Here is a 23,918-nt window from a genome sequence, read left to right as displayed (position 1 = left end):
GTCTTCATATGATGAATGATGTAAAATTTCGGTATGTACACGTGGTTGTATACGCTTTGTGAATTTTTTACTTATTTTACACTTAAACTTGGTCATTAAACAGTTTTTACAAACTTTTCAAGTATAAGATTTTTATAAAACGATAAGTTGAGAGAACAACGCAATAATGGCGTTATACAATTTCAAGAAAATCGCGGTTGTACCCACCGCAAAGGTTAGCAACTTTGTTTTTAATTTTATATTTGGTAATTAATTCAATTGTAGTTCAAATTTCATTTAATAAATATTTACTTTTGTCTAGGACTTTATTGATATAATTTTATCAAAAACTCAACGCAAAACTCCAACCGTTATACACAAAAATTATAAAATTGCAAGAATACGTGCATTTTATTTGCGTAAAGTGAGATTTACGCAACAAAACTTTCATGACAGATTATCGCAAATTATACAGGAATTTCCTAAGCTAGATGATGTTCATCCATTTTATGCTGATTTAATGAACGTCCTTTATGACAAAGATCATTACAAATTAGCTCTTGGTCAAATAAATATAGCGAGACATTTAATCGATAAGTAAGTATATTGAAATAGTATTTTTTCAATTACCACCGTTTTTCAATGAAGTTCACATATATTGTCAAAATAGTGTAGCCAAGGATTATGCCCGTTTGATGAAATATGGAGACTCTCTATACCGATGTAAACAATTGAAAAAAGCTGCTTTAGGTCGCATGGCAACAATTATGAAAAGGCAAGCAGCAAATCTGGCATATTTGGAGCAAGTTCGTCAGCATTTAGCCCGATTACCTAGTATAGATCCTTATACACGCACTATAATAATATGTGGTTTCCCAAATGTTGGTAAAAGCAGTTTCATTAACAAGGTAATTTAATCTTAATAACAGATTATGTATGCATATTATGCACAGGGAACATTATGAACTGTGCTAATTGTTCTATTTAGATAACTCGCGCTGATGTTGAAGTCCAACCATATGCATTTACAACAAAGTCATTATACGTTGGTCATATGGATTATAAATATTTAAGATGGCAAGTGGTTGATACACCTGGAATTCTAGATCATCCACTCGAAGAAAGGAACGTAATAGAAATGCAGGCAATAACTGCACTCGCGCATTTACGAGCAGCTGTACTTTACTTTTGCGATATATCGGAACAATGTGGTCATAGTTTAGACCAGCAGGTAAAGTATTGGCTTCATAGCTAACCAAAGTATACATTCTATTCAAGTGTGATTCAACAGTTTTATCTTCTAGGTGAAATTATTTGAATCGATTAAACCTCTGTTTGCTAACAAACCTTTGACAGTTGTGGCAAATAAAGTGGATATTTTGCGTCTGGATGAACTTCCGCCCGAAAAACGAGTTCTTTTAAAGTCGTTGGAGGATAAAGATATCCCAGTGTTGGAAATGAGTACAATTACTGATTTTGGTGTAATGGACGTGAAAATACAAGCGTGTGAACGTTTGTTAGCTTTCCGTGTTGATCAGAAGATAAGAACAAAGAAGGTAAGTTAAATACTTTTTAAACATCTCTTTTGTGTTGCTTTGTAGTAATGTAAAAGCCGTTAAAACATTGGTTCAAGTTCTTGAACGTTTATGACTGCAGGTAGAGGGACTGCTTAATCGTTTACACGTTGCACAACCTGTGCCGAGAGATGATAAAATTCGCGCTCCTTGTATTCCTGAGAGCGTTTTAAGAAAGAGAAAGGAAGGATTAAAGGTAAAACGAAAATTAGAGCGAGAAATAGAGGAAGAAATGGGAGACGATTATGTACTTGATTTGAAGAAGAATTATGACATCGAGGGCGATCAAAAATATGATGTTATTCCAGAGATTTGGGAAGGACACAATATCGCTGATTACATCGATCCAGAAATATTTGATGTTTGTACATATTTATTCGTTTTAAACACGCGTATGACATTTTGCTTGGATAGAACTTTATTTTTATCCTTTACGGTAGAAATTAAATGAGCTGGAAAAAGAGGAGCAGCTTCGCGAAGAGGCGGGAATGTACGATTATAAAGTGGCCGAGTTGTCCGAGACGATGCAAGAAATTGTACAAATAGCTAAGCAAATTCGAGAAAAGAAGGCTATTATGAAAGACGAAGCCCGAATACTGAAGGCTTCTACAAAGCCTGTAATGCCGCGCACAGCAGCGGCGAAACTTCGAGACAGATCGGTATCGAAATTGAAAGAACAAATGGAAGACTTGGGTATCGATATGGAAGACACAGAAAATGTGAGTAACGCATCGAAATATAATCAAAATAAATACTAAGAATAACGATATGTAACGGAACGAAATGTGTATAAGATTCGCGTATATGATTATTTATTTAAATTCCAACAGGCGCACTTTACCAAGACTAGAGGACGTGCAAGGTCTCTATCGCAACCAGCTAGGAAACGTATGCGATTGCAATCCGAGTCTCAGTCAAGAGCTCGAAGTAGTTCAAAACCTGCTCGCGACGAAATGGGTGTAAAGGATTCGACGATGAAGACTAAATTAAAGAACATTGCGCATAAAGCTTTGAAGAAAAAGATCGCGAAGAAGGGATTGAAAGGAGAAGCAGATCGATTTATCGGCACGAAAATGCCAAAACATTTGTTTTCGGGAAAACGAGGTGTTGGAAAAACAGACAGGAGATAGTGGTATTTCGAAATTGTTATTTTCGAAAATCTTTGTCAAATTTTCATTGAATCGATTCATCGAATGATTCATTTCACATGTATTGCGTGAATAAATCGACGTTGCTTTGTAATTACGATAGTATCCGTAAAAGGTTAGTTAAACTCGTTGAAAGATAACGCAACAATGTGAATGAATTGTCTTAGATTGCATAATTTAGTGCCAGTAAAGCGACCTTTGGCTTCGTACGTAGGGTAAGAAACATCGCATTCAGCGAAAGTTTATTGCTGTCGTACGGTGATAACCTTTTACATGCTACGGTATTGAAAAGTTTGCCTTATTCGTAGATTCGTATTCCTTCCTGTGTAACCTATATCGAATGTGTCATGTTGTGCAATGCATACTGTCGCTTCATATCATTGTTGCGTTAGAAAATCGAGTAACTCTTTATGCCGGCTGTTGAATGAAACATTTTGTTCAATCAGGATCAGTTATGGGTTGTTTGGTTATAAATAAGGAATAAAATTTTATTTTACATCATCGATAGTAGTCGATTAGACAAATACATGTAACGCGAGGTTACGATTATGGTGCGTGATCGAAATTGACTCGGCGAACGATACATGTTCGCGTCACGACATGAGAATGCATTTAAACTTTTGATCGAGGTGCAGCGGGACCATTATAATTTCGGTCATGCGTTTGTACATTTACAACGAAGGCGAAACAGGAGAGTCTTCTGGGTGATAGTCCATAAATGTTATACATATATATAGTTGCAGGAGCATACGCGAGATTTCCGCCGTGCACAAACTTCGGTTATGCTACCAAGTTTCGATCAAATCCTCTGTACAACATTAACATAATTTCATTGGTAAAAAAAAAAAATGCACAATCTTTCAAAGATTCGTTCGATAATATTTTAGCATGTAAAAAGATGTAACAGTTTTCATCGTTCGATATTTGATCGAACAATAAATTATAAGCAATTAAATTGTTCCGATTAAGACTTCATTTAAGAGTGACACTAATCAAATAATCGAAACATTGCTGTCGCGGTATTTCTTTCTTCTCGTTGTGAATAACTCTATACACTTAATGGTTCTTCAATATCAAAATAGAAAAACAAAGAGAAGAAGGAAAGAAAGAAGAGGAGAGAATATAGAAAATAGTCGAGAAAATAAGATAGAGAAGAGGAAATAAGGCAAAAGAGGATGAAAGTGTGAAATACGATTACTACAAGCAGAAACGCCAGATATCTTTTAGTATCACAGTCAATGCGAAAGCCTGGATCGAGAGCCTGGACTTTCGATGATGTCTCGAGTCGAACCGAATCGAACGTTTATCAGCGATACGATTAAATCTTTCGTCATTCGTTTTACGGAATAACTTTCATCGATCGAAACGTTCGCAAATGTACATGCCAAGCGGACAAGGGGTCAAGCGGAAAAGGAAAGTTTCGCGTGATACGTTAACAGCAAGTGTTTTCGGTATGTCGCGAGTAACGACGAAAAAGTGACACAACCGAACAGTATTCGGACGATTCTTTGGTGAGTCGTCTGCGACTATGAAAACCCTTGTCCTTTCGTCATTCTGTAACCAACGTTTTTAATCGCAGCATTTACTGGTCCGTATCATCGTGTCGTTTCGATCGAACGTGTACATATATATTCTATCGTTCGCTCCCATTCACTCGTTTGTTCGTTCGCTCGTTCGCTGTTCGTTCACATGTACATATACTAATTATTAGTTGATTGAATTAGACTGTGGTTACAGTGGATGGGTATTCGAACAAACTGACATTCTGACGAAGATACATCCGCCTAATCAAATATGTATATAGATTTTTATGAGTATATTTATATGCATTGCAGTCTTCAGATGTTTCATTCGTTAGAACTCAAGTTCGTTCGAATAAGTATCCACTATAAACATGACCTTAGTTAGCTCTGTTGCTCAGTCGGTCATTTAGCCGGTTCGTCCATTCGGGAAGAAAGGACAAAGTATTTTTAGGAACAAGCGCATTCGAGTACTTGAATGTTCTTCCAGTACGAGTTTTTCAACTGAGTAGCATCGTTCTCGTCGAAATAAACGATCATCAACTCGTCGAGCTTACTCGGCGCGCAGCATGGTTTAGGCACTTTTTTCCTATCTTCCTTCCACAGCAGACTTTGCAGAAGGGCGTGATGATGAGCTGGATTGTATCTAGGCGGGCATCGCCCTTTACAGTATCCAGCGTCGAAGGTTTTCGGGTAAACGATAAATTCGAAACCTTTCAGGTCTTTAAACATGACGGTAAGCTCGTGTCTGCAACACTTTTTACTCTCGCCTTTGCACTTTGTCCTACGACCTTTGTGCAGAGACATCACATCTTTGGGTGAAGAACGTTTTACTCTGGCACTGCCCGAATACGTCGTGGTGAACACGTTAAGAACCGGCAAGGAAAAGGTACGTGTCACCGGTTCGCTGTCTATCATAAATTCCAGTTCGACTCCTAGGTTCTCGAGCGGCGTCTCGATCCACGAGGAAGCGGCCTGAGTCACGTCGAGTTCGAGCCATCTCGGATTTCGGGAGTCCTGCAGCTGAATTTTTCTACGACCGATTAACTTTCTCGAGCGACGAAATGACGAAATTCGAAGATAGAACAACACCTCCAGCTCGGAACGTTCGGTGTAGTAATCTGTCGTCGGCCCGTGAAGCAGCAGTCGCAGCGTCGCGTGATCCACCGACGTTTGATCCAGATCCTCCTGAGGAATTTCCACGGGAAAGAACAACCAGTGACGATAGGGTTTTTCCTTTTCGCTCGTTCCATCCAGTCGACTCGATTCGTTTCCAGGATACGCTGTAACAATCACGAACGAATAAACATGAACAATTGATACGCGTAACGCGTAACGTTACGTAAGTGAAAACCTTGAATTGTCTTCGATCTTCTATCGCTACATTCCCTCCTCGTTCTCTCGCCTGTTGGTATGTCGACGCTAAATGGAATCCACGATCTCTGCATTCTCAACTACTTGTCTTTTATCTTTCACCTTCTCATTTTTCCCGTCGCGACTATCGACTTAACCTCACGCACGTTAAGAGATTTGACAATGGACGCGAAAATATCGTTAGAACCGCCTATGACCTATGAGAATGGACACGTTCACTCGTATCCGGCTAGAGATCACGAGAACGGCAACTCTCGTCCGTTCCATTTTCATTGGTTAATTAGTGGAATTATTAAATTCCGGGGTAATTCGTTTGGTACACGTACGCACGAGTCCTTGTTCGCTTTTTCTTCGCTTCGCGGGCGTATCGAATCTTCGATCTCTTTCCGCGTAATGTGGCCCGTACACGATCAATATCGTTCACGATATATTACATTTTCTTTTGCAATTTTATAGAAGTCCGATAGTAACAACTTGTCTTTTGTTTTGAACTTAACTTTCAGAAAAACCGCGTTACTTATGGTATGATTCAATATTATTATCAATATTTAATTCTTATCAATATATAATAAGCTCTAAGTTGTGTTATATCGCATTTACATATTTAAATTTTCGTGGATAAGTGCTAAACAATATTGAGAATATTATGGATTGTACGCAATCACCTTCATATTAAAGCACGCAACGATCTCGTAGAAGAAAATTGATACCTATAGTTACGATGCAACTTATTCGTTAGATTATTTCGATATATTCGATCTATATTCGATCTCTCCAATTGGAAAATAGATGTTGGGTTTGGTAAGAGAAAACACGGTGGCATTCTTGTAACACAACACCGACGGATTAGCGTCGCGTCACTTAGATCGGCTCGTTCGGTAGCAGTCGTAAAACATCGTGTAATACGAAGCTCGCGTTACGGATCCTAGGAAATAAATCTGTCAGGAATAATCGTAAAAATACGACAAAACAGATTGAGAAAGTTATCTGGGTATGCGTCGTATGTCGGCAACGATATACAACGCGCAACGGTTCGACTCGAACGTTATCTCGACTCGATGTCTCGAAACAGTCCATATTATGTATATGTATAACAAACGATTCGAGATATATTCGGTAATGTTTCTATTTTTCTTGGAATGTTTGAAAAAGATTTTTGAGTCGATTTATTGCTAAAGAAATGATCTGGCCACGATTATCGTAGTAAATATATATCAATAACAGAAATCAATCATGAAAATTCTAACTGTGAAGTAACTCGAAACGAAGTGAAATTCAGGAATTGGTGATATTTCGATATTTCAGTTAAGTATTTCAGTGTAAGTAATCGAGCAAGCCTGTGTGTTTCCGTCACTGAATGGAAATTCAACGGTTTCTCTGAATATTTGACTCGCACCAATTATAGCTTACCTTGCACCACACTGCTATCTAAAATATTTTAGTCTGTGGGTATATCTTTTATAAATAGTATTTTACGATATTTTTGGCTTAGTTTTCGTAGAATCGGTACGGCTCCATTCGTCTAGAGTCTAGAGTCTGGGTTCGTGACGAAAAACAGTAAGGGTCGGTTTGGTATAAATTACCGGCGATCTGCAATCGATTGTCGAGAGTCACGCGCGAGAGTCGTCGACAAATTGATCTTTCTCGACGATTCGTTCTTATTGCATTCGGAAACTCGTTACTCGGCATTCCGTGGCGATCGGAATTTCTCTTTCATAATAACGCAGATGCTTCTGGCGAGGCCTCTCAAGCGGAATAACGCGAAAACGGAAAAGGAGAAAATAGACCGAAGATACGAGTTGATGGAATCTGATCGAATCGAGATAAACCGAAGTGGAATTACGTTAAGCGAAACGAAGCGTTTTATTTGTAAACTCATTCGCTTTATATCGTGTCATTCCATAAGTAACGTCAGTCATGCTTTGCACTTTGAATTTCTACGATAAACTGAAACGGTAAATACGTAGTTACTGAAATTTATAATTAATTAAGATCGCAAATAACATCAATATAAAAAAGATCAATACCAATGAATCAGAAAATAGGTTTGTTTTACTATGAGAATGATTAGTAGCATAGAAAACATTGGATAAACTATTTAAAATGATGTAATTGGAAATTGTTGCGTTATTCGCTCTATCCTCTAAACTTAGTACCGACAGATGTTCGTTTATTTTGATCACTACAGGATCTAAACAACAATGTAGTTGTAAAATAAACAAGCTATAAGAAATTTAACAAAATAGCGAATCTTAAAGAGGTAACAGAATGAAAAGGACGAAGAAAGTGAAATAGTTAAATATTTAGGGAAAAGCAGATGATACGTTATTTATTCGCAATTACGATGAAATTTACGTTCTTTTAATTTATTTTAAACAAACGTGAAACGACATGTAAAAAAAACAGAAGATGCGTAAATAAGAAAAATTATCATGATATTAACAATCAAAATAAGAAATTGACTTGTCTTTCTCAGTTTATAGGTTAATGCGAAAGATCGATAATCGCGGTTGGTTCGATACGCATCGATTCCAGATACGCCTGGTAAAATCTCGTCGACGTTGCCGAACTGGCGGAAACTAGGATGCTCGATGTTTACACAAGTAGTAATTATAGCGTGGGTATGTATATTTTTTCAGAAAGATCGTAAGATATTTCGCGTTTCCAAAGATCGCCGGTTCTGTTGAACCGATACTAAATTATCAGTGATTCGAGAACGAAGAAGAATGTCCCAATACACTATCGATCAATCGTCATCAATTATCGTTGGTTACCTGTAGCGGGAAACACATGTAGCAACTTCTTGCTTTCAAAAGTTCGCTCGTCGAATGGCGACTGCATTCTCATCAGGTACTCTCTGTGTGCTCTTTCGTATTCGGCTTGACTGACGTTTGCCTGAAAAAAAAAGGAAATATGTAAGGATGACTTATTGACCAGCTAACGAACGCACAGTGGTAGGTATGATGGTTTTATTTATTTCACAGACAGGATAAAATTTTATTAGCATACAAGAAATTAGCGTAAAATGCATAAGAAGATGAGCAAGCGTAGCGAAAGTCAGGTTATGTGGAATGGAAATTCTACAAAAATGAAGCTATGAAAATAGAACGTAGAACTTGATACAATATCGTTTTATTGGAAAATAAGGATATGGGGAGAAATGATTATGAGGATCTCAACGGTCTTACTAACACGCAAGAGTTACATAATTAGTTTAAGGAGTTGTGGACAGCGTACTTCCATTAATCAATTTGGTAAGGGAAATAAAGTCGTTGAATATCGGAGGGATTGCGTGAAAAACGCGATAGAATCTCTGTTGGACACGTAAAGCAAAATTCCGGTGACCTATGGAAAAATTCACCGAATCGTACGCTTTTACGTTTCACTGAAATCGATCTTCAAGCGGGATAATTAGTTTGCGGGCGAGGCACTGATATAGTGTCTGCCATCTTCCCAACGTCGCGGCTCAACAACCTTTCTTCGCTTTGCCTCTCTCTTTCCTCGCCACTCGTCATTCGCCTTCTTTCCCCGTTGCTCGCCGGTCCCCCTTTGTACTTTTTTTCCTATTCTTCAAATCCCTTTGTCGTTCTCGAGCATCGTTGCAATTTTCGAGATCCACTCGAAACACGTCCCTCGCCACTTTACCCTCGCCGTCACTCGTGTTGGTATATAATTTCCATGGTGAGAAAGTCCAGACACGCTAGACGTTTCCGGTAAAATTAGCCAGTTCGCGCGGCTCTAGCTAGCCGCGGTACGCGAGATAACGCACGAGCCGACCAACATAACGCAACGCAACGATTAATAAGTGAAAAGACGTTTAATAAATGAAATGAATTTCACAGATCGTGAGGTTGAAAGGAAGGAGGACACGAGTACTGAAGGATCGTGTCGTTAAGGATGACTCAGCGAGCTATCAGAGCCGTGAGCCGTGTGAAACGGAGACACACGGACGCCTCCGCAATACGTCGAGTAAGTATGGACTCGTTTAACTGGCTGTTTTCTTTAAAGTCGGCTAGTTAGTGGATTCGAGCGAGTTCCGGTTTGTCGAGACGGTGGTCCGTCGCGTCATTCGTGCGTCAAGTATTCGCCAAGGTTTTGAAGTTGCATACTTCGAGGGAAAGATAACCCTCGTCAACCGGAATGTACGACACAAGATCGTTAGTCCGTCAGAAGGACTCGTGTGGCGAATCGTAAATCGATTGAGACACGCGTTTTCGCTCGTTGCGGATTGAAACCGAGACGTCGTTTGCCGACCCCAAGCGAGTTGACTCGTGTGCAACCGCTTGACTGGTTCGAAAGGTCGGTCAGTGTCGGTCATCGATGTCGCGTTCGTTGGTCTTTCGTCTTGGTTTGTAGTTGGACTCGACTGGCGCACGCTTGCTCAATGGCTATCACGAAACTCGAAGATGTTTCTACTTGCAAAGAGGTAGGAGAATGTAAGGAAAAGAGGAGAGGAGAGGAGAGGGAATGGGGTAAAGAGAGGATGTGCGAGGAGGGGTAAGAAGATGTAGACATGGTATGACTGCGCGAACTTCGAACACGAACGAAATTGTAGAAAGATCCCGATACATAGTACGTACGTATGGTATGTACATGTTGCTCCAACGAGCGTTGACCGTGCGCCGGAATTCAAAAGGAACAGAATCTAAACGCAACCACGTCGCGTATCACTTTCATCGATAGTCTTGTATTATTTTCTTGGAAAAATACACCGTGGCTAAGGAAATAAGATAGGCCTGTGCAAGCTGTATGAGAAACGGTATGGACCAGATTCGTTGTAAGATATTGCACGAATTATGAATCTTAAGGTTCTTTGAACGACGTAGACAGTGGATCGAACTTATCTTCTGTACGCCGTGGGCCTAAATTCGTAGTATAAATAGAGTTAGGACGACTGAAAATCGGAATTCGTTTCCGAGAAAATGAAGTATCCGACGCAACTTCGTCATTCTTGGTTTTAGCGATTCACTTTGAAAATAGAATCGTCGACGTAACTTCAACATTGGCGAATGGGTGTAATCGCGTGGTCGGTGCGACGACCGAACGACTGCACGATCCGTTCGCGAGATATAACGTATTTGGGGAAAGAAATCTGGAAACAAGTGTATGTAAACGCGCAACGAGGGCATAGGTGACGTTGTAGCGAATGCGGACGACCTTGAAGAAACGTTCGCGCAACCACGTACGCTCGTTTGCCTCCCACGCCTACGTCTCGAAGAAAGATCTTTCGCAAGCAACGCACATCGCGTCTAGGTGTATCGACGGACGAGTCAGGCCGCATTCTTCGCGTAACCCTCGCCCCTCTGCCTCGAGGCTCGAGGGCTCGACGAAACACGCGGCGGGAATGCGCGTCATCGTGTTTCAGATTCGAACGTTTCTCATCGAACTCGATTTCGTTCGATGTCGGGCGCGCGTTTGTAACACGTTCGATCGCGAGCCAATGCCATCACGCTCTTCTCCCATAGCTTTCTCTTCAGTATCAACCATAACGACCATGAATCTCGCTGTATCATTCTTTCCTCGAGGTCGAGATGGTCTAACGCGGTGAAAGTCGCGGAAAGTTAAGCAGACAGATATCTATTTGCGATTTTCATCTTCCGAGATCGTTAAGTTCGCTCGATTTCATTGTTCATCGAGCAGAATGATCGCTGCGAATCGCGAATCATCCGAGTCGATTGGATAAATTTAGACGATCGCCACTTTTCTGCTTCGCAACTCGTTACTTTCGTTTGCAAACGGAATTAACGTTTCCTTCGTATACCGAATTACCTGTCATCGGTGTACAAAAAGTATAAAGTGTACATAGAAATCGCACGAGTATAAAATAGAAATTCGCGTTACTAGAGCCGAAGGAAAAGTCTAATACAATGTTATAGTATATTTGCAACATTACAGAAGCGATCAACGGACAGCGCAATATGTAATCTGCGACGTCGTTTGCTTACAATCGTGTTGAAACTATCTCTGATCACTAGGACGAAGTGCTTGCAAATCGATTGCGACGAATGCGAAAGAAAGTTAATTGGACATATTGTATGTTCTCGACGTCGCCGGTTCTTGTCTCGTCGTCCCGTCGTCCCATCGTCGTCTCCTCGTCTCTTCTCGTCTCGGATCGACTCTTTCGTCTCGTTAAAAACCAACGAAGCTGGATATAAATGTGAACGATGGACGGGTGGGTACGCGTTAAGTGCGGCGGATCATCGAACGAGGTAAAAGAAGAATGTATGTCTGCGCGCGCACGCAACCAGAAGACCTGAAAACTAGAAAACCAGAAAGATAACTGGTTCTATCTTCCCTTTGGCATTAGAGCTACATACCTACATGTATGTATATATGTAGGTGCTTGCGTTCGAGACACGCGTACTCTCTCTCACACTTGTCGAGGATGTCCTCGAGTTTCGAGGACGGCCAAGAATCGACGTTCGTTATCGCGTGCGCGCATAACGGCGAACCTACCGGCTATAAAGGCTGCGACAACAGGTGTTCTTTTGCGATGTCGCTCCCGCTACCTCTTCTCCCGCTCTTGTCCTTTTCAAGATCCGGAACGAGACCTCTTTCGATCATCGTCATCGACTAAATCGCCGTTCCTACCTTCCTTCCACTTTCCTACCGAAATCGCCAGTCCAAGTTCCTCCGATTTCACCGATCGTCTCGGATCGCTTGGGAATTTCCGAACGATCGATGCCAACGTTCACGTAACGCTCCGAATTTAGATGGAAACGCGTACGTCTAAAATCGCTCTGCATCTCGTGCTAACCCTCCATCGATCTCGATCCGTCGCCAACTAAATCATCCCGCGGCCATCGAGTTTTTATACCCGAACTTATACTTATTTTTATTGGTCGAATTGCTTCATTCGAATTCGCGTATAACTCGATTGATCCAAATGAGACGTCGCTTGCTTTTGCGACAGGAATTAGTTGATTCGATGCGATGTAACCTGTCTCGATCCTGTATCGTTAGTCCAACGACCCCGGCAGGTCCGGCAGTTTCATCATAGGCAACGTGCTGCATCTTCATTAGTAGCAGAAAGCCAGGGACCAGATGAAAAAAAGCGAAGAGGAACGAGGGGAGAAGAAGAGTTGAATAGAGTAGAAAAGAAGAGAGCATGGCAGCGGCGGCGTTGTCGTCGTACGCACGTGGACAGCCGGTTCTGCATACCAGCAGGAATGCGCACGTGCTCGTGCATACGTAGCGAAAGTGGGGCAACGCAGACCACCCACGTTCCTCGTCTTCGACTCGCCGTTGTTTACGTACTACTTGCCGCTTGCACCATGTCGTTCCCGCGATTTCTACGGTATACACATAATACCCTTTCGCCGTCGAGTTGCTCCTTTCGATTCGATTCCCTTCCGTTCCCTTTCTTTCCTTTCTCTTGCATTCCCTTCTCTCGCCATCTGTTCCCCTTCTCTGTACCCTCTCTATCTTTTTAGTCCTTTCTTCCTTTTCGTTCATTGTTCGTTACCCTCTGCGAAACTCGACTGCCGCCATTACCGCCACCGCCACCATCGCTACTCTCTGCCTTCTCTACGTCCAGCGTTCTTCTATTTCCACCTAGAGTTCCGGCTTCCCTTCACTTTTTCTTTTCACTTTTCCAACTGCTTTTCCCATTTTTCTCGTGCTATTTATTATTATTATTATTATTATTGTTATTACTCATTCCATAGACGGGAATATATTTCCATTAGCGTATAAAAGATTGGTATAAAATATATAAAAGGAAACGCGAGCTCTTCTTGCTTGTCTCGCCTGTTAAATAAATAGAATCTCATAATAATAACAACAATAATAATAATAGTAACAATTTTCTTCGCTCAAGCAACTTTCTCGTTGACATTACGTATTGCTGTCTGAATTTTTTACAGACCAACAATTCATTGCCTAATCGGCAAAACTCCAGATGGATCACGCAACTAACGTGTTCCAACGGACGTGTGACGTTGTCACGTGAAACATCGACATGAATATGCATATCTGTGGCCGTTTCCGTATCCGCATCCGATATCGAGTGGAACAGAACGAGAGACGAGAGAAGCAAAAGCGAACTGAGAAAGGGAGGAAAAAGGGAAGAGAGAGAAGCAAAAGACTACTCACCTTGGAAGGGTCGGGTATCCTCTTGAGGCCAAGACCTCGCGCGATGCTCCTTCTGATAATATCCAGCTCAGTCTCGTCGAGAACGGTGCTCGTCGTCGGTCGATCCTCTTCTCGGAAAGCGTCCTCGTAGACGTCCTCGAGACCGGTCGAGCGGTCGAGGTCGTGTCGAGGACCGGTTCGAGAGAGCGGACTCTCCCGCGGCAGCATCGGCACGGCCGACGCGGCCGGCACGCAAAGCGCCGCCGCCGCTACTGCCACCACAACCGCCACGATCGTCGTCGCTATTCCAAACAGACGAGAAGATTCGTTGCTTCCGTTCAGCCACCGACGTCGACGACATCGTTCGCATCTCCTTCCCTCGACGATCGTTCGCCGATTTAACGATTCTTTACGCGCCACTTGTCGCCATTCGTTGGAAATTCTCGGACGATATTCCCGAACGATGTCTCTTCTCTTCTCCTTTGTATTCTGCTCGACGATGTCGTCGAACCACCATCCGGATTTCCGACCTAGAGAAGACTCGAACGACGAATCTCCGAGGCGAACCACCGCGTCATCTCTTCCGGCACCGTCGTCGCCGCCGGTTGCCGTCTCGACCAAGTATCGAGAGTCTGGATCGTCGATCAGCGCCTGGTGTCTGGTCCGACAAATTCCAACCAGGGCTATCGTTCGGCGATCCTTCTTCCTCTTTCGAGCACCGTTCTCCAAGCAACTGGACGCAGTGCCGGTAAACGCGTTTCGGCCGGTCACCTCGATCGGTGCTTCCGATTCAACTTGCGGGACGATCACGCCACAGACTGCGACCCCGCCGATAGGGACCGCGACGAGAGCGCGGCCGGAACTGGCGCCGCTTCGCTCGAGCAACCACACCGATGCCTCTTGCCGCTCGTTGTCACGGGTCACGAGTCGACCAGCCGTTGCCAGCTTTCCCATAGCCGGCTCCTGATCCACGAGTTTAAGCACGATCCACCGGGGTACCTCCTCCCTGGGAAGCACCTCGTCGCTATCGTGCACCGATTCTATATCTAATTTCCTACGCTTCTCTTCTTTCGCCTTCTTTCCTCTCCTTCTTTCCTTCGATCTTTCTCGTCTCTACTGTTATTATCTTCTTTGCGTCGCTTTTCTTACCTTTAACTTTTACTCTTCTGTCAACCATTAAACGCGTCGACCAACATGTCAGCCGAGACTCGCGCGAATCTCAACGAATCGGAGAAGACGGCGTTTGGCGATCGACTTGGAAACGAGTACGCAAAGATCTGCGAGATTTCCAAATCCTACGACAGTGTCCGACCGCTATTCGAACCGTATTCGATTCTTTCACTTTCTTCCACTGTTGCTCTGCCACGCGACGATTCATCCGCTCCTCTTAACGCGTAATGCCAAACAATGCCGACCACGATGGATCGTCCGCTCGTTTGGTTTCTTCTTCCTACGCGACGGTAACGGTGACTGCGACAACGACCACGACGACGACGACGATGACAACGACGACGACGACGTTGACGTGGACGGAATAGAACCGAACGCGGAGAAGGATCGAAGAAAGCGAGAGGAAGGTAAAGGAGACAGTGCCGAGGCGGTCATCTTAAAACACAGGCCGGTCGAACATTTACGATTGTCGACTGATTTTCAATGATTCTAGGCGCCCTTTGCTCCCTGTCTCCCTCTTCTTCGTTGACTCGTCGGAGATATTTAATATCGAATGACACGAGGAACTTCTTATTGGACACGGCCAGGTTGAGACGGAACGGGACGAGAAAATACGACCCGCTCCGTTCGGACGTCGCGCGTCGACTGCCGAATACCGTACTCGGCAACACGCACTCGCGTATATATCCCGTTTACTACTCCCCGCCGGCGCGCCGGCCGGCTGATCGCGCTTCCAATCTCTTGGCGTCCAGTTCGACGTCGTAACCACCGCTGCTGCTGCTGCTGCTGCTATCCTTGCTGTCGTCGTAGCCCCCGTTGACCACATTGTCTCGTGTTCGTCGTCTATCGTTTCCAAGCAACGATCTTTCCTCGATGGAATCTGACAAAATGAGGCACGCGGTGGTTCACCAAAGTTTCCCGATTCTTATCGTTGAAATCTTTCATGTATATATGTTGCGTATGGGTCACGTGAAACGTTTTAAAGTATCGTTTGCGCTGTAAAGAGACGCGACCGTAACGATCACGTCGATCATATTCGAAACTAATCCGAACAAGCATAGGTATACAAATCGGAAAATATTCGTTGCGAATCTTTGTTTCATGAAAAATTGGTATACTGCGTGAGTAAAGGGTAGAACAGCTTAAAAGTAACAGAGATACGGAGGTACTTTATTTCCAGACATCGTCGACCGTATCTTACATGGAGTCTCGTTTCGATGTTACGCGCCAATATATCAACGCTGTGCGGTATTACGCAGTCGCCAGAATGGAGATTCTGAAAATTGCGTGAAATTAGGACGAACAGGATTATACGAAGTGTACAGGAATTCCTGTCGAGTGGCGGTTCTTATCGGTAACCATCAAAGTTTTACGCGATAAATGCGTCCGTGTGACGGAAGCAAAGGCGGCGCCTAGTCCGTGCTTCTTTATCACCGGAAGGACCGTTAAATAGGACAACGTCAACGAGGAAATCGAGAGACGGTCAGCCAAGAGATTGGAATAATCGCTCGCGAGGTCAAAAGTCGCCTTGAAACGACGAGTGCCTGTTCGTTTTTGTGGCGCGAGATATTCGGTCGCGAAACGGTTGATATCCTTTTTTCAAGCCATCCAATCAACGAAATACGTATCTCGATGCAGGGAACGGTTTGCAGACGGAACTGCGATTCGCAACATTGACGCAACTGCTAACCGGTTACGCACGCGACCTCAAAAGTACGGCAGACTACCCTTCGGAGAGTTAAACGCTGCTCGATTTCGGGGAATCGATTGATCGGTGAAATGAATTCGCGCTAGAGTTGCGCGTTCGTGTCCCCCGGGCTCGCACGTTTTTTCGTGGAATGAAAAGTTCGCGTGACCGCGACGCAACGACTGCGTCGCATTTTCGTGGCAGTGGACGCGTCATCCGAGGGATCTCGTTGCTCGTCGGAACAACGCTTCAGCCCTCCGTCCATCCAAATCGACGATCCAACGCGAGAGAAAGTTTCCGCGGCCGAATGAAAAAGGAAACAGAGAAACAGATAAAATTACTCGCGAATGTACGCACACTTATCCAAACTCCTATTGGACCATCCTCGACTTTATCAACGCTATCGTTGATAGTCGGATGTCGCTACGGCGCTAATGAAATTTTCAAATATTTCATACAAAACGCACGATATACGATAAGTTGAGATACTTTCACGAGACACTGCATAAAGAAAGGGAGAGGAAGAGAAAGGACGACACGTAACTACATATATAGTTTGTACGAGAATGGTATTTAGTTTGTCCTGTTTAACGCGACATACCGCACCGCGTCGCACGATGCCGCGCCTCGCTCCGTCACGTCGCTTCGTGTTTCGCTTCGTTCTACCTCGCATGGCGCGGTACGCTTGCTTAGTCTTACCCCGCCTTGCCTCGTTGCGCCTCGCTAAATGCTCCTACCTCTTCGGTTTACCTCGCGTCACATCGCGTCGCGTTGTTTGTTCTTGGAAACGGCGACCAGCGGACTTGCAAGGTAGAGCATGATTCACGAATACCGGGGACGGCCAGTCCTTCCTGCACGCCCCTCGTACACGTCCGCCTAGAAAGTCGTGGTCGTTGCCGGTCGTTGCGGCTGTTCCCGCTAATACCCCGTAATATCCCGTAATACGTCGATGACTAAGCCAATTTCGCGAGCAGAGTTCCTTCGACAACGGGCAACCTACGCGCACCATCGTCGTAACGCGCGTCGTTGCGAGTTACGAAGGATTCGCGCTATTTTCGAGGAATCTCTGCCGATGGAAAATCCTCAACTATATAACGCCGATTCTCGGCACCGTTACACGCTATTCGTTACGAATCGCCTGGAATATCGTTCATTCTTCGTCATTGACAAATCCTTCCAGATGATATCGTACTTGATCACTGTCGTGATTATCGTCGATGTTCACGTCATCGGTATCGGTATTGACATCAGAATCGACAATGGCATTGGCATTGGCACCGATACCAACACGAACGTTGCCGCCTCCGCTCGGATATCCTCAGCCGACACGAGAGCGCCGATGAATCGCGCGTTAAAAATAAAGAAGCCCCATACTGGTGTTTCCCGTTCGCGTCCAACGAACTTGAGAGACGACGCGGCTCGAGACACCAACCGTTCCCAAGACCAAACGAGCGAATGTCCCGCGAATAACCTTCGAAACCGTACTTCCGGATTTTTCTCAACCAAATTCTTTGCCGCTATGTCATCGTAGCGTGTAAAAGACGTAGGAATCCGTTTTAACGATCTCTCTCGTTTTAACCGGCTCTTTCTCTCTCTCTCTCTCTTTCTCCCTCCCTTTCTCTCCCTCTTCTCTTGGTCCAGTCTTTGACCGAATCTTCGAATCGAATCGTTTGAATCTGACGTTCAGTAACGGGAAACACGTGAACGTTTGAAAAGCGCAGCAAGTTAGCGAAGGCTAATCGCACCACGTGGGAACGAGAGAACGCGACGGGCGGGTTAAGCGAATACCATCGTTTGATGGTGCACGATGGGTCTTCTCGAAAGTCGATGCGTTTTCGATTACCACGCATACCCGTGGTTTCTAGAGCTTCCCATACTATCTTTCGCGCACCAAGGATACGGTGCATCGCAGCACGGGGTGCACCAAGGAATTCTCCCTCGACTCGAAATCTTTGCTTTGCAAAGTATCGTTATTCACTCTGGAATTTCTTCAACCCGTTTCTCGAACGTTCTACTTAGAAATCGATAACGTAATGTTTAAAACTTCAATGGGAATTGTGTGTTTAAGATTATGCGAAAGTTTAGGACGATAAGAGTATTAGGCGCTGACGCAAACGGCCCATAGTGCATCGAGCATAGAGGGTTGATTCGTCATCGCTAATAGTAGTATCTGCCAAGATCGTAAAACAAAGAGAGATTTTGCGATTGTATAACGAGAATTCTTTATTCAACGAATATTAAACAAAGACTAGTCGCAAAGAACGCATAAATTATTATATTATATCGACCACCGAGTCTCGCGCTGACGACTCTTCGTTCCTTTGGAATACGAAATGGTAAAGAGCGGTACTCGATCGAGCGAATCGAAGCAAAGAAATGGCTAAACATATAAGCGGCGAGAGCTAAGGGTAAAACGAGGGCGCGTGTTAGAAATCGAGCAAGAGGAAACAAAAACGAAAGGAAGAAAAGAAAAGCGTAGTAAACGCAAGAATTTTATGACTGTTCCGGTCGATACGACAATTTCCAGCTTGTCCCAACTTTTCCCTCTTTTTCTCTGTCTTAGTCAGCTCTTTTCTCGGAACTCACGATCGCTGGATTTTCTATTCGATCAACATTAGTCCTACTTTCGCGCCGATCCCTGATCCTATCGATTATACCGCGAACTTTCTTCGAAATTCGAAGCTTGAAAGTCACGAGTCGTACAATCGATGAAAAGGAACGAAACGCGAACACGTCGCTCATCGTTATTCCCCGTTATTCATTCGCTCCTGCACGCTACAATTTTCTCCGTTCTTCCACCGCTTTGCTTAACCGATCCCGTTCTCTTCGACTCGACTCGGCATCGACTACTTCTCTTTCATCGCGCTTTCTTCCAATCGAGTTTCGTCGGGAACGGACAAAAGCGAAGCGGATTGCGTATCAAGCTAGCGACTAAGGGATAAGTACAGTATCGTCCGATCCATTGTACTATCGTTATCGCAGATAGGAAAGCTCGTCGACAGCACGATGCCCGATGGTTGGAAGCAGGTAAACGATAGCTGGTAATCGGTCGCGGACTAATCGTTTGTCCATGCGTAACACGCACGGCGCAAAAATCTAAGATTTCCATTTTCACCATTCTAATACACCTGGGATGTACTTGTCGATCAATTTCTCGTAATAGGGCCACAATTTCTCGATGTCCGGGACTTCGCCGCTCTTCGTGTACAGATCGTATTTACTGAAACGCAATAGTCAAACGGTTAGTCAGAGCGTATCATTCATCTTTCTTCTTTTTATATATATTTTGGAAGACGATAAAATCGACGGTTGCCTGATACGTATTTATCAAAGACACTAAATTATTCGAGAAACTGATATTAACATTCCGCGTATATTATATTCTACCATTTTTTCCTTCTTATTTCTTTTGTTTTTTGTTTCCTTTTTTCATTAGTTTCAGTCTTTTTGAAGAAAGAAGAGAAACGCGGTGATTGAATATGGATACTCACTTAAAGTCGTTGATCCACTTCAGCATCTCCATATCTTCGTTGGTGCAAAAGTGCATGTAGTCGCCACCCGCGTGCCATGGATAAAACGAATGATAACGAATCATAGCCAAAGCCTGCTTCGGTAGTTTGGTATTGTTGTGCACCAGGACGCGATACAAGTATTCGTCGTGACCCCAGGACATCAGTAACTTGTCGATGCCGCACTTTGGTTTGTACATGCCGTATTTCGTGCTGAAGCGTAACGTGAAAAATGTTTTACCACGATCTTTCTCCGAGGAGTGAACCAGTTCTCTTCGATACTTACTTGTATCGAGCGTCTCTACCGTCCGGATTATCTTCGAAGCTAGTTGCCCTGTAGACGATAGAATCGGCCCAAGCGCATCCCACGGGAAACGTGTCACCCACGACTGCCCATTGCGGTTCCCCGTAAAACGCCATTATCTAAATCAAAGGAATTTAGCATTTACTTAAGAGAGAAGTATTTTATTTAAAGAATACGGTCTCAAGTACGAAATAACTAATTCCTTGCCATTTTTTAGGATGGTTTCTAATCTACAGAAGCTCCAAGATACGTTACCTTGCCCAAGTCGTGAATCAACCCGGTCAAGTGATACCAATCCATGTCAGGATGTTCCTTTCTGATAGATTCTGCAGTTTGGAAAGCGTGAACGATATTTGGCAAACTGGTGTCCGGATCGCTCTCGTCCACCAAGTCGTTCAACTTGATCAACGATTCCTTTATAGTCATCTTGGCCTTGTCGAATCGCAGCCATTCTTTCATGCGAGCTGAAATGTAAGAGTCGTAAGATTACGAATACGATTCACCGGATGATTATTCCCTTCTTTTCGTTCCCGTTGTTCGAAATTACTCGTTCGTTATCTATTCGCTACTTGTTTCGGAATAGCTCGCAATTGAAAACTTGATCGGCAAACACGCGACATGAAAGCAAAACTTAGGCGCACTTACGATACCGATTATAAATATTAGGACATCCGTTAATGTACAAGTATCTTTTGCTTAGTAATTGAATTAGCTACTACATGTATTTTATTATAAATCTATTATTTCATTCGTATCGCGTGTACTTTATAGTCTAAAACGCTGAACAAAATAAGATAAAGTAAAACTGCATAGAATTTTCCATTGTACGTAACGAATAGGTGTCCTGATACTTACGTCAGTGCACGTACATGCATGTACATTACTATGTATTACTCACACTTTACAAACTCGACGGTTTGATTAGCGTGCATCTTTTCGTAGGTTTGTCGAACCCGCTCCTTCACCGGGTCGGTCGGATCCTCGGAGAAATCCCTGAACTCGCCCTCCAGTTTTCCCGCGTAAACATTCTCTGGTCGATACTTGTCCGAAGGATCCAGGATGGTTTGCCTTTGCGGCTGTGCCTGTCGTCACATATCAATCACACTTAATATTTTTTGCTTTTTCGTCGCTTCCCTCTATTTGTCCTGTGATTTCGAAAACAGTAAACACCGAGGTCGTTGCCTACGTTCCGATCGATGTCAGAGGACTCCTCTGAAAGGAGGATTCGTAATTCAAATTTAGAGCAAAGGAGAAGCACGTTTGCCTCCAAATTTCGTGAAAATCGATCGTGATTCGTGTTCATCGACATCGTCTTTTTTTTTCGTAGGGTTTATCTTCCGTTGCACACCGTACACCGTACATCGACAACCGAAAAATTTTGTACCGCAACGAACGACACGGAAGTCAAAAAGGAGACGTCCCGGAGAAAGAGAAATGGAAAATTGCGTTCGATTACCGTGGCGACGATTAAAGATCAAGACGATCGATCATCGAGGCAAATTCGATCGAAGAAGCTAACGATCATCGTTACTACTCGATTCATCGTCTCCTGTTAATACTTACGAGCGTTTTAGCCGACATCTGTCTATGCGGCTATGTTCCAACTGGTATTGAGTATGCAACACCGACTAACTAGTCCCATGCGACCGAGTTAACTTATAAATCTGAGGCAATTCAACCCTTGACCTCTGCTTCATCAAAGTATGATCACGTGCGTAATGCCCGATACGCGTTATCTCGATCCCATACATTCGTATATGTTTTTAAACAGACGAACCCACAAAATAAAAAGCATTTCGTGGAATTTAGCAATTTTGCAGTAGTGCATTCTACGGATCTCCCCATTTCGAACTCCTCGTCCAATCAATCTATCTATCTCTTCCGTACCGTTCACAGTACCAACCCATCTCTCTGTCTGTCTCTCTCTTTCCCTTCTTCTCCTCTCCATGCCTCGCGAATAATATTTTCTTTTACTGTCCTTTCGTTGTCAGCGTCCCGGCTTGGAAAGTTTTTAACTTCGCTCACGTAATATTCTGGTGCCATTGATATTCGATTCACTGGATAAAACCGATTTTTTGTCGTCATTTTTTCTTAACGTTCTTTTTCCCCTTTCACCCGTATCTTTCCCTTTTTGCTGGAATTCGTTTCGCGATGAAACTAAGGATACTAATTCGGATGAAAATAAAAGTGCAGTTTCCTTTCTTTTATCCCATTATTCTCTCTTTTTCGTTCGAGTTCCTGTTACCAAAGAGATATTATTTTGGATGAAAACAAACATTTGCATTTTTCTTGTCTTCTTCCAATTCTCTTTCTTCCTTTCTTTCGTAAGCGAGTCCTTTTTACCAAAGGGACGCTATTTTCTTATACTATTTTACTTTAATATACTTCTCCTTCTCTTTTTATTAACGGTCTTCTTATCAAAGGAGCATTATTTTGGACGAAAATAAAAATGTATTTCGCGATTCGATTCGATCCATGACGTTATATAATTAACAAAGCATACAATTGGACGTAATCGCGTGAAAAGCGACGCATAAAGATATCGTGCGGGCTCGTGAATGGCATTCTTTATATTATGATAAAGATGTTTCGAACTGTACCAGGAACGGTACGAAAAAGTCGCGTAACGATATTTTTCTATTGGCTAGTGAAAAGACAGTCTATTTCATCAACGATTAAGTCTTTCTTGAAATTACAAGGACGAGAAGGAGGACCAGAAGGAAGAGAAAGAGGATGAAGAGGAGGAAGAAGAGGAGAAAAAGCAGAGGTTACTCTGTTAGCCTGTAACGATATAGACCCTGAATTCTTTTGACTGGAAATCGAAGAAATGAAATTGGTGCTTAACACTTTTGGATTACAAATTAGTACTGAACGATTTACCTCGTGGTACACGTTTCTACTTTCGATCGAGTTTGCGCGTCTACGAATTATCGGGTACTTTCAGTCATTTTCTATCCACTCGTATTCTTCTAACATTGGAAAATATCTCAAGTTCGAAGAAAATACGAAGAAAGTCGTTACTGATACGCGATTTCCTGTTAAACGTTTCCTTAAAATATCAAAAGTCTTTGATTTGTTGAAATCGAAATTGAAATATAAAAGTTTGAGAGCCGCGGCAGGATTAAAAGTAACAACGTTGTTGCTCTCGCACTACGTCGTTGACTTTTGGAGAAAATATAACGAAAATTGCATTTTGAACGAGTACAGTTGGCACAGTTATGCGACAGCATCGTTAAACAGGTGTTTGTTGGTATTTTATTCTTTGTTTGTTTCGACGGCACACGTGCCTTCTGCGGACGTAGTTCAAGCGACGCGTTCTCGATTTATTAAACTCAATTAGACGACGATTGATTTGGCGCAAAAGGAAATAAATCCTCGGGGCAGTTTATATGCGATCGGTGTTAAATGCATAACACATCGATGCTATTTTCATATCACAAATTATCGAGGAAGAACGACTGGCTTACTTATTTAGCCGATAGAAACGTTCAACGACTATGCAGGGAAGCGGCGAGCAAATGGATGAAGGAGAAGACAAAGAGTGGAAAGAACTCGGAATAGATTACTGTTTGACATCTGT

The 23,918-nt window shown here is 43.2% G+C and overlaps 3 protein-coding genes and 1 long non-coding RNA gene across 5 annotated transcripts; 2 read left to right on the top strand and 2 right to left on the bottom strand.

Annotated features, from left to right (window-relative positions):
* The first annotated feature begins 65 nt into the window (after positions 1-65).
* Positions 66-3,202, top strand: LOC126868799 (nucleolar GTP-binding protein 1). 2 transcript variants are annotated; one of them, XM_050624679.1, is made up of 8 exons: positions 66-214; positions 302-576; positions 650-887; positions 968-1,210; positions 1,284-1,535; positions 1,636-1,914; positions 1,994-2,272; positions 2,384-3,202. In XM_050624679.1, the coding sequence occupies exons 1-8, from the start codon at positions 167-169 to the stop codon at positions 2,681-2,683; spliced, it is 1,914 nt and encodes a 637-aa protein (XP_050480636.1). In that variant the 5' UTR covers positions 66-166; the 3' UTR covers positions 2,684-3,202. The 2 variants fall into 2 exon arrangements, with proteins under 2 accessions (XP_050480636.1, XP_050480637.1); XM_050624680.1 differs by lacking the exon at positions 66-214 and having other exon boundaries at positions 429-576; positions 628-887.
* On the bottom strand, positions 3,176-18,582 carry LOC126868800 (bone morphogenetic protein 2-B). Its single transcript, XM_050624681.1, has 3 exons — positions 13,690-18,582; positions 8,370-8,490; positions 3,176-5,504 (listed from the first exon to the last, which is right to left on the bottom strand). The coding sequence occupies exons 1-3, from the start codon at positions 14,620-14,622 to the stop codon at positions 4,672-4,674; spliced, it is 1,887 nt and encodes a 628-aa protein (XP_050480638.1). The 5' UTR covers positions 14,623-18,582; the 3' UTR covers positions 3,176-4,671.
* Positions 5,415-21,946, top strand: LOC126868819 (uncharacterized). Its single transcript, XR_007690760.1, has 3 exons — positions 5,415-5,563; positions 9,438-9,564; positions 21,666-21,946. It is a non-coding gene; the product is annotated as an uncharacterized LOC126868819 (long non-coding RNA).
* Positions 18,723-22,050, bottom strand: LOC126868811 (inositol oxygenase). The gene is made up of 6 exons (XM_050624715.1): positions 21,902-22,050; positions 21,237-21,420; positions 20,594-20,802; positions 20,321-20,457; positions 20,017-20,247; positions 18,723-19,745 (listed from the first exon to the last, which is right to left on the bottom strand). The coding sequence occupies exons 1-6, from the start codon at positions 21,917-21,919 to the stop codon at positions 19,637-19,639; spliced, it is 888 nt and encodes a 295-aa protein (XP_050480672.1). The 5' UTR covers positions 21,920-22,050; the 3' UTR covers positions 18,723-19,636.
* Positions 22,051-23,918: the final 1,868 nt, after the last annotated feature.

Source organism: Bombus huntii, chromosome 8 (genome assembly GCF_024542735.1).
Source record: "Bombus huntii isolate Logan2020A chromosome 8, iyBomHunt1.1, whole genome shotgun sequence".
In the NCBI taxonomy this organism is placed as follows: Eukaryota; Metazoa; Arthropoda; class Insecta; order Hymenoptera; family Apidae; genus Bombus; species Bombus huntii.
This window is presented reverse-complemented; position numbering and strand designations above follow the sequence as displayed.